A 9,713-nucleotide genomic window follows, 5' to 3' on the forward strand; every position below is an offset into this window, starting at 1 on the left:
TTCTGCTTTGAAGCTGGAAGGAGTTGACAGGAAGATTAATGGACCTATAAAGCCAAACTTTATAGAAAATTTTTAGGTAAACAAAGTTGTGGATATGCATTTTTACCTTTTTCTCTGGAAAGTAGATAGAGGAAGACAATGGCAAGACATGAAAATGTTTCTTGACTGATACTTTCCATCCCATGTGACTGAGAGGGAGGTATTGGTTCTACAAAATGTTGATTCATGTGGGTTAAATATAAATACGCTCCATTCTTCAGATCTTTATTCTATAAAAAAGATTGAAACAATGCTTCTTTTTCATCTACTTCATAATCATATGGTACGCTGGTCTATGACATAAGTTACAGTAAAATGCTTTTTTTTTACGGATGTAAAAAGACAAAAGATGAAGTTGAAGGGGCTATGAATACTTTTGCATGGCACTGTACATACAAGTTTTTAAGAATCACATTCAAAATATATTTTTCTTGTTTTTATCCTTTTAATGAGATGAGCAAACATAATAGTTAAAACGCTTACTGAGGACTGTCAATTTTCTGAAATGCTTGATTACTTTTTGCCTTTTTGTGTTTTTTTAATAGCCATTTGTCTTGGTAAAATAATACTATTGTTTCAAGTTAATGAAAAACACCGACTCAGAGGTTTTCTCTCAGCAAGCTGTCTGGGCACGACGGTTTCCAGCAGCCTTTTCACCAGGCCCAAGCGTCCTGTCCTGATCAGAGTCTTGGACAACTCTGTGACCTCTTCTGTGTGTGTTCTGTAGAGAGCCCGGAGTTCTGCTTTTACAGTATCCTGAGGATATCGCTCCTCTGCCTTGTTTACCCACATCTCCAGCTGAGTGATGACAGAACTAGGGTCAGAACCTTCTTGCATAAATAGATTGAGGAGCGTCACTAGGAGGCAGTGCAGGGCTGTGGTGTCAGTGCTCCCTGGCCTCTCTAACTCCATTGCCTGCTTGAAGCACTCTGCAGCATTCTGCTCTTCGCCTTTTATTAAAAGGCAGCGTCCTCTGAGCACATGGAGGTCCGGTAAGCTGTCTCCTGGCTTGAACTGTAGGGCATTGGACAGACTCACCAAAGCATGGTTTATTGAGCTTTCGTCCACCATAAGGCTCTCTTGGAGTGCATCGACTCCCATGTAATAGAATACCTAAAAAGAAGAGCGTGAAGCTGTAAGTCTGTTTCCAGCCTGTCCTGGGCCCTAGTCATCATAATTTTTGCTTTACCTGTGCCATCTCTAGATGAGTCCTCAAACACGGACGTACTGTCAGCACCCTGTCCAAGTCTTTTCTAGCTTCAGCTAGCTTCTGGCGATCTGGAGCTCCTCCTATTCCAAGTTTTGCATTCTCAAGTTCGTTGACATATAGGATAACGTTAATCTAAGCAAAGAATATACAGCCATAATTAGGAAATGACAAGATGTACTCTGATGAGGCTTATTTGTCAGATTAAAAGTACCTTCTTAAAATAACAACCTTTAATGACAGACTTTTTTTTTTTTTTTTTTACCAAAATCACAATCAAAGTTTTTTTTATTGGTTTGATACTAATCTTTACAACAGACTATTGGGACCATACAAAGAAATTAAAAAAATTAAATTAAATTACAAGAATAAAGGAGTATGAGAATAAAATAATAATATTGTGAGAATAAAGTTGAAATATTACAAGAATAAAGTCATAATGTTACCAGAATAAAGTTGTAAAAAGATGTTATTTTTATAGTTTGAGGGATTTTTTTTCTTAACGTGGTCCTAGTTTCCAGCCCTGACAATAATTTTGGAGGGTATAAATATACCACATAGGTATACCTATTTTACACTCCGTTATTATGTACAGAGAATACACTAAGGCCTTCTACTCACGACTTTATATGAAAGGTATAATAAAATGTGTTGAGCTAATGTGTCTCAGATGCAATACCTTTGCCCGTGTGCAGTAGGCCTGCCAGTTGAGCTCTGGATCCGGCAGAACATTTAGTGCCATGTTGCAGATCCCTGTGGCCATTTCATGTTTGCCCAGCAAAAAGATGATTTTGGCAAGAAGGTTCAGGATGATTGTATCGTCACTAGCCAAATCCAGGGCCTGAAGAGAAAGACAATTCTGTTAAATTCGGCACACAGGTTGCAGCAGCAAATGCTAATGTCTGAATTTGTACTATAACTCGTAAACATTGACAGTATGAAAAAAAGTTTTTTTTTTTTGCTTCAGATTGAGATAATCCTTAAAGCAAAACAATGTAGTTAAATAAATTGCTTCCTTTGCATTATGTCACATCAAAATACTAAAAATTAAGAGGTTTTTGATCTCAGAACATCTTATTTTTATAAGGCATAAAGGTAATAAACTTTATTTAATGGATAATATTTCTCTGACCTTTTGTGAAGCCTGACAGATTTTTTTGATTATTATTTTGGTTTTATTGGTTTATTTTGTATCTGATATCATAAAGCTTTATAAGACTCCTATGTCTGAGGAAAATGTCAGCATGTGGAATTCTGTTACAACTGTTTTTATTCATTGATGTCTAAACCAAAAACAACTCTGTATATATGTTGAAAAGGTAGTAATGTAGGAAAAATAATAAATGTAAGACATGTGGAATAACTGGATTATCTTTGGTGAGGTTTCTAATTCTGAGTTTACTTACGGTTCCATAGCAGGACAGGGGATCAGTGGCTGAGAAACCGCAGTCATGTATTGACATGGGGATGGAGGAAAATTCGTCCTTTCTTTCCAACATGATGCCAACGTAACACCAGGCTAAAGCTAACAAGAGACATCACAATTAAAAGTGTTTCCTCACTTTCTATGGAACTATTTTGGTGGAAAAAAAAATAAAAACAATCACGGCATCTCTAAAGAACAAATGAACAAAACATTTAAGTTACAGAAACACATTGATTCACCACATTTAATGGAGTTTAATGCATATATTATACATATGTTAAGCATATAATCTCAGAATTTTAGGCCATACATACATATAAACTGCCAGATACATAAATTATTTTGCTTTAGAAACGTTTTTTGAAAAAACAAAAACAAAAAAAAAACATGAATTTTCAGACCAAATATGATTTTATTTACTTCTGTTTATCTTAGACTAGCAGTTATCATCTTGGAAAGGTAGCTCAGCTGAATCAGTGTCATGACACGTGATGACAAATGTAGCTGTAATTAGTAGTCTATGTGATGAAGGATTAGAGTTTGGATGGAGCACCGATTTGAACAATTATTTTAAAATGTAATACCAGAATAGAGTTAAAATCTTTCTTCTGAATTTACATCAGTAGACAGACACATGTTTACCTTTGTGCTGCTTTGTCTCAGATTCCAGGGTTTCCTTTAGGAGCCTCAGTCCCTTATTGTAGTGGAAGAGTCTTGAGTATTCAGAATCATCTTTGGTCTTTATGATCTGGTCCAGTCTTAAGAGACATGAAGATTGGACATTTTAACATTTAGACACTTTGTTGTTATAAAAAAACTTTGATATATAGATATTAGATGTTTTCTCCATACCTTACATAAATAGCTGCCATTTTAAAATACCAGCTTTGTTTTTCCCCGGTTGGTATCTAAAAAAAAAAAAAAAAAAACGAGAATCAGCTTAACACAGGGAGTAGTCATCTTGGATCAGAATTTGGAACTGTACTCTGCAAAGAGTTGATTAATATAACATTTTATCATTATCATTCTTTTAAACGTACTGGGCTCAATCACAATGACAGCCAGCGAAAAGAAACGGGTTTATTGATGCATGTCACGTCTTCATTGTCAAACATTTTTTGTATCTTTTATCTCTTACCAGGTGACCCCCATAATGCAAAGCTTTGCTGTAAAGCGACAGCGCTGACATCAGCTTCTCCGTCAAGTTGTCGTCCCTGTCCAGCTCCACGTCATATGGATACACGTACGCCTGCTCAGCCAGACATCGTGCTGCTAGTAGCCGGGTCTCCTCCTGGGAATCGTCTCCAGAGTTCATTCCCATGAGACAGGAGACCTTGTCCACACATTCCTCTGCATCCACCTCTCTCCCCTGTGTGTCATACACAAAGCCCAGGTTGGCCCAGGCATTGAGATTCCCAGGGTCCTCCTTGCAGATGCTCCTAAAAAGCCAGAAATTCAATGGGTTAAAAGAAACATATTTTAGAGCAAACCTGAGTCATTTAAAATTAATCAGTTTAAATTATTCATTTTGAGCAAATGACAATAACTGTACATTTAAGTCATGTTTTTATAATAGATTCCTTGAAATCTTCCTGCTCCCAAAGTATTGCTGCAATACTCCAATGTTAGAGTCAATGTTTTGGCTATGTTTATCTATTAGACTTGATTTTAGGATGCAATGCATTCTACATTTATTGTAGAATTCATTCAGTTCTCTTGTGTACTCTAAAAGTGCCATGGTGAAGCATCACTTTCTGTTTATGACCCTCACTTGTGGAACAGCATTGTTGCAGACCTGACGGCAGCAGAGACCATTCATGTTTTAAAAGGAAAACAGGTTTTAAAAAAAATATTGAGTCTTTTAATTTTCTATGCTTCTTAAAATGTTCTATGCTTCTATGTTATACCTTTGTTGCCTCATCATCTCCATAGATTTAACCCAACACCCTCTCTGTTGATTAAATCTACGAGAAGCGATGCATAGTTTAGATAAATGAAGAACAGTAAGAATAGTTTACTGTGTTGTTTGTGCCACTATCAATTGAATGTATAATTGAACAAAAGAATGCTTAAGCCTCAAATTTATAATTGCTTCTGATGGGAAATGGAGTCAAATGTGTCCTGTAACCCTTTGTCAGCAATATGAAATATAATTTGTGAGGTAAAGCCAACTCTCAAATGGCTGTTGAATTCTGTTGTATTACATATGCCGTATTTAGTCATTTTAAGTCTCTACTGCTTATTATGTCCATTGCAGCTTGTGACTAGTTGAAACAGAGCGGTCAGAATGATACGGGTTCACTGTTCTGTCATATCATTCTGAAAACCTTCAATTTTTGAAAAGCCTAAAGTTATAAAATGTATTGCACACACTTCAGAGCTTTTAAAAATATGATGGTTTAAACTATGCCCAAATATCTCTCTCTACATTAGCTTTCTTAGCTCACACAGCCTTTCAGAAGAAGTTAGAGTCTTCTACCTGAATATTTCCTCAGCTCTGTCTAGCTGTTCCAGGTGAAACGCCAGCAGCCCCAGTAGATTTCGAACAGCGTACTGCAGATATCCCACTTCAACCTCCAGCTCAGCTTGCAGGCTGTCCTGTTTCAGGTAAGTGTCTCTGAATCGCAGATTTGCAGGCCCAACAGGATCACAGTTAAGATTTAGCTCCAGGTGGAAGTGGCCAGGGATGTACTGCATGTCCTCAATCAGGGACTCGATGTCCTCTGAGTTGTCTGTTTCCATGTCCTCCTTCTCTGATCCTGTTGGAAAAGCTGAGAAGATTCTGGCTGTGTGTATTTTGACTGGTGATCCTCCACACCTCGTCTTCCTTAGATCTGGTTGACGTAAGATGTGAGCAGGTTGAACAGGTTAGACGTAGGAGTGACCAGGGAGGGAACTGCTGGTTATGTTAAGCAATTAAAACCAAATTTCTTTTTATTTCAGTTTTGCCTCCCTCAGTTTTTTTTAAACATATGAAAGGATAATTAATCCTTTCTGAAATTTAAAGATTTTAGCAATCATTTTCTCTTACTTAGATTAGGATCTGTAACAGACTCTTTACACTCTAAAGAATGCCAAATAACACTCTAAAGTTTAGAGTGTTATAATTATAACTTTTGTCATCTATACATTCTGGACCTAAAACTTCTTCTCAGGAAATTTGAGCTGATTTTATCATCTTACAGATTGAATATGTTTGTGTTTGTTTTGTTGAGTTTTTATACCTTCTTTAACTTTATAGTTAGCAATCCTGCTCCCAGGGTTTCCTTCTTTCCTCACATGTGCTCTGTTACAATAATTGACTTCTCTCTGAAAGCTTTATTTTTTTTCTACTAAGTGCCTTTTTATTTGTTTCTTTGTGTACATGACTTAAGTTGTTGCCTTAGGATCTAGTTTTAGATTTAGTTTAGCACTTTGGAGGACTTTGTACCCATACTAGCTTAGTATTTCACAGGCCTTTATAGTCTTGTCTACGCCTCTATCAGCTGTGCCCAAGAATGTGACCAATCAGGCTCTGTGTGACTCATGAAAACTCTGAGAAAAGAAAACTATGAACTCTCTCAACAAGTGTTCTGCTTAGTTCATGATAGAATAGAATAGATTAATTCATTTATAGTCATTGCAAATTATATAATATAGTGTACAGTGAGATTTGGATAAATGACACAAAAACAAATGTTCATTGAGAAGTATGAAAACACAAATATTAATTCATCATAAGGTATTAAAATTAAACAGTTAAAACTTTAGGCTAAAAAACATCTGATACTGACTGGATATTTGACCTCTTACTGAAACTCTGCTTTTCATATTTATAATTATCTTCATTATGATTTTGGTGTTTTTTGCTAACTGCTCCACTTGGTGGCGACATTGTACTATAACACATCTTGGCTATCAAAGGCACTGAAGATAAAAAAAGTCACCAATAAATTATGTTAACTTCCAATCATTTCATCTTGGTGGTTCCTCAAGCAATTCAAAGCAATTTAAATTTGGCACACAGGTGGCAACAGCAAATGCTAATGTCTGAATTGTAATGTACCTTGGCTAGAATTCATTTAGTAGATTGTAATTCATGTGACAGAGAATACACCAAAATTAAACTAAAACATGCTTTTGAGGTGTAAATAACTCAAACTTAAATCAACTGTGTCAATAAAATAAGAGAAAAGTTCTGTAGAGAAGGATTTTAACATGACAACTGTGAAAATTAATAGAAAATATAAAGCAAATCAGTCTTTCCAGTTTTCTTTTTTCTTTTCCTTCTGTGTGGTTTAAAAAGACAAAAAAAAAACATAAATCAAGCATCAATTTATCATCAGGATTTATATTATAAATTAAGTACTGTTTAATCAAAACATATTTGCCTATGAGAACATACTTGGTTTTTGTAGTGATACCAAATCAAATAACTTTTAATATTTTTTTATAATTTAATGTGACAAGTGTTCTGTAATAAAACAATTTCTAATGAAAGTAAAGGAAAAAATAGAGTTTTTTTCCATTATTAATCCTGAGATCAGTCTTACTGTGCCAACAATAACCTGGATTTCAGAAACCAAAAGTAGGGCTTTAAGATGGAATAATTTTCTTCAAAATAAACATTGAAATCTTGGGGAAAATAAAAATCCTAAACCTGTGTGGGAGAAATGTGATATGGCCTGAAGGAGTAAACTGTTGGGCAATAGAAAAAATGTTTTAACAGTATCTAAGTTTGGCATAGAAACAAAACACTTGGTGCCTCTGTTGAAACATAGAGGTGGAAACATCATGCTTTAGGTTGTTTTTTTCCCCACTCTGGAATTAGGTTCATGAAAAACTACACAGATTTTAAGATCCTTTACTTAGGCAGAGCTTCCAAATACAGCCAAGGCAAGGCAGCAGGGACATACAGATCAACAACAGAAGCATTTCTTGAATATGCAGCTTGAAACTAGATCACCCTGGCCAAACCCACGCAAATATAAAGCCACAATGCAAACCCACACACAAATGCTTGAGTTAAGTTTGAATAAGGCTGCTGATTCTGCAGCACAGTGCCGGATACGTTTGCAAACCGAATGCACTGCATAATGTGGATACTGTAGCCCGGCCTCAGCATGTGGGTGTGCAAAAAGCTGAAAATGTTCTCCGTCTCGACACCGTTGCCATGGTGGTCATCATGGATACCGGGCTAATTGCATAGTAACATAATCATTACAGGCACGTGTTTGTGTTCTTTTAAAGTCAAAGAGAATTTTATCTCACTTTTGTTCACACTTGCTCGTATTTAAGAGGGAAATTTTACATTACAGCAGCTGGCAGACTGAACAAAGGCATTATCGGATGGAGTCTGGATAATCACTTTGGAGTTACTTTTCTGTAATGTGGAATTATAACATGTGCTCCACATATTATAGTCTTTTCACAAAGGTCCTTAGGCTTTTAAACTAACCCATTGTTCACATATTTACTGTTTTGGTGAATGGCTACTGTAGGAAACAGCACTCAGTGTCATTTATGATGGAGAGTTAAAAAGTTGACAATAGCACCAGTATTTACTTTCTGAGAGGTGTGATCTTTTGAGAGTTGGTGCAAACTTCTCAATCCTCTTTTGCATTTTCCCATGTTAAAATATAATGGAGAACACATTCACTGTATGGGGGTTTAGACTGGTTTCAAAGACTTGTTGAAAATCATTTGATAAAAATGCATCATGTATTATGCTGTCATGACAGAAAAAAGAAAGTAACTCTGGGATAAAAAAATGTATCTTGTCTTTGTTATCAGAAAGAACAACATCCTCCTTCAAATCCAGCTTTGGTCATTATTGTGTCAGTGGTACAGATACACATTCGTGGCTGTTCATCTTCTACTGCAGCGTCCTACATCCATTTGGTGCATTTAAAACTGCAGCTGTCGGCTTCTTATCCGCAGCTAGGATGAGTGATCACAGTAAAAGCATCAGGTGCCTTAGGGAGACCTGAGCAGATCTGACCACAGATCAAAGTCCTTATCTCTAAATGTACCAGGCAGTGCACAGAAACAAGATATATTCAGCAAGGAACAACTGTTCTTATCCTTGATCTTTATTGTGTAATTAATTGTATTTTTCAAATACAATTCCTTTTTGGCCCACCACTAACTTTAACTGCTTTTGTAATAAACCTGTGGATAAAAACGAATCTCCAGATATGGTTCTGCTTCTGCTGCTACTAGGAAAAAAAAACATCCCAGTAGGAAAATTATGCTTGTCATTCACACTAATTTTTTGACCATTTTTGTTCATGTCTGCTGCCATTGCCGGGGGGACTATTTGATTTCTTTTGCCATGAAAACTTTCCAGGAAATCAGTCTTCTAGTCTCACAGCCGCTTGGCTTTAACCTGACGCATACCCACAACTCCACGTCAGGAGGTTCAGGCCTGTTAGGGGGGGAATCTGTCTATGCTGTGTGTGTGTGTGTGTGTGTGTGTGTGTGTGTGTGTGTGTGTGTAGGCAGGGAAAAAGTTGTCAATTGTGTAAGTGTGAGTCAGACTGCAGAGAGTGGTGTGATCACCATTTGTAACACCTCATTCATCACACTCCTAACACCTTTTCCACCAAAATGAGATCCTGAATCTGTGAAAGATGCTCATCCAAAGATTTAATAAAACTGTAAAATTACACTCTGCCCACACCATGATGCAGTTATTTCAGAATAAACAGAGTTTTGGACTTGTTTGCATGCAGCAAAAACATGTATTTTACTGAAGTGATTAGTTAACATTACTTGTAAAAGTTTAATTTTTATGGAGCTGCATAGATTACACCAAATATATATACCTGGTAAATGTATAAGTAGCAATTAGTTTTTCAGTAAACCTGTTTATTTCACCAAATGTTCTACCTCTTCTAAGAATCAGTAAGCAATAATCTTCTGCAGGGAGTGTGTATATATATATATATACACACTCCCTGTATACACTTTGTTTATGTATTACTGTATATATACACATAAACAAAGAATAAATACATTCCTTGATATCTTAAGGACAACTTGGAGAGACAGACAGAAAGA

The 9,713-nt window shown here is 36.2% G+C and overlaps 1 protein-coding gene across 1 annotated transcript; it reads right to left on the minus strand.

Moving 5' to 3' along the window:
* Positions 1 to 248: 248 nt before the first annotated feature.
* ttc22 (tetratricopeptide repeat domain 22) lies at positions 249 to 5,514 on the minus strand. Its single transcript, XM_015005090.2, has 8 exons — positions 5,152 to 5,514; positions 3,811 to 4,111; positions 3,525 to 3,580; positions 3,315 to 3,430; positions 2,653 to 2,771; positions 1,926 to 2,087; positions 1,229 to 1,381; positions 249 to 1,152 (listed from the first exon to the last, which is right to left on the minus strand). The coding sequence occupies exons 1-8, from the start codon at positions 5,412 to 5,414 to the stop codon at positions 616 to 618; spliced, it is 1,707 nt and encodes a 568-aa protein (XP_014860576.2). The 5' UTR covers positions 5,415 to 5,514; the 3' UTR covers positions 249 to 615.
* Between the last annotated feature and the right edge of the window lie 4,199 nt (positions 5,515 to 9,713).

This window comes from Poecilia mexicana, unplaced genomic scaffold (assembly GCF_051168715.1).
Source record: "Poecilia mexicana isolate PSO_F unplaced genomic scaffold, ASM5116871v1 scaffold_4, whole genome shotgun sequence".
Taxonomy (NCBI): domain Eukaryota; kingdom Metazoa; phylum Chordata; class Actinopteri; order Cyprinodontiformes; family Poeciliidae; genus Poecilia; species Poecilia mexicana.

Excerpts from the sequence above, each read along its gene's own strand:
- ttc22 (XM_015005090.2), bottom strand. The coding sequence starts at position 5,414 with ATGGAAACAGACAACTCAGAGGACATCGAGTCCCTGATTGAGGACATG. Across the intron at positions 3,581-3,810 it reads TGCATTATGGGGGTCACCTG|ATACCAACCGGGGAAAAACA; the intron begins GTAAGAGATAAA and ends TTTTTTTTTTAG. Across the intron at positions 2,772-3,314 it reads TGAGACAAAGCAGCACAAAG|CTTTAGCCTGGTGTTACGTT; the intron begins GTAAACATGTGT and ends GTCTCTTGTTAG.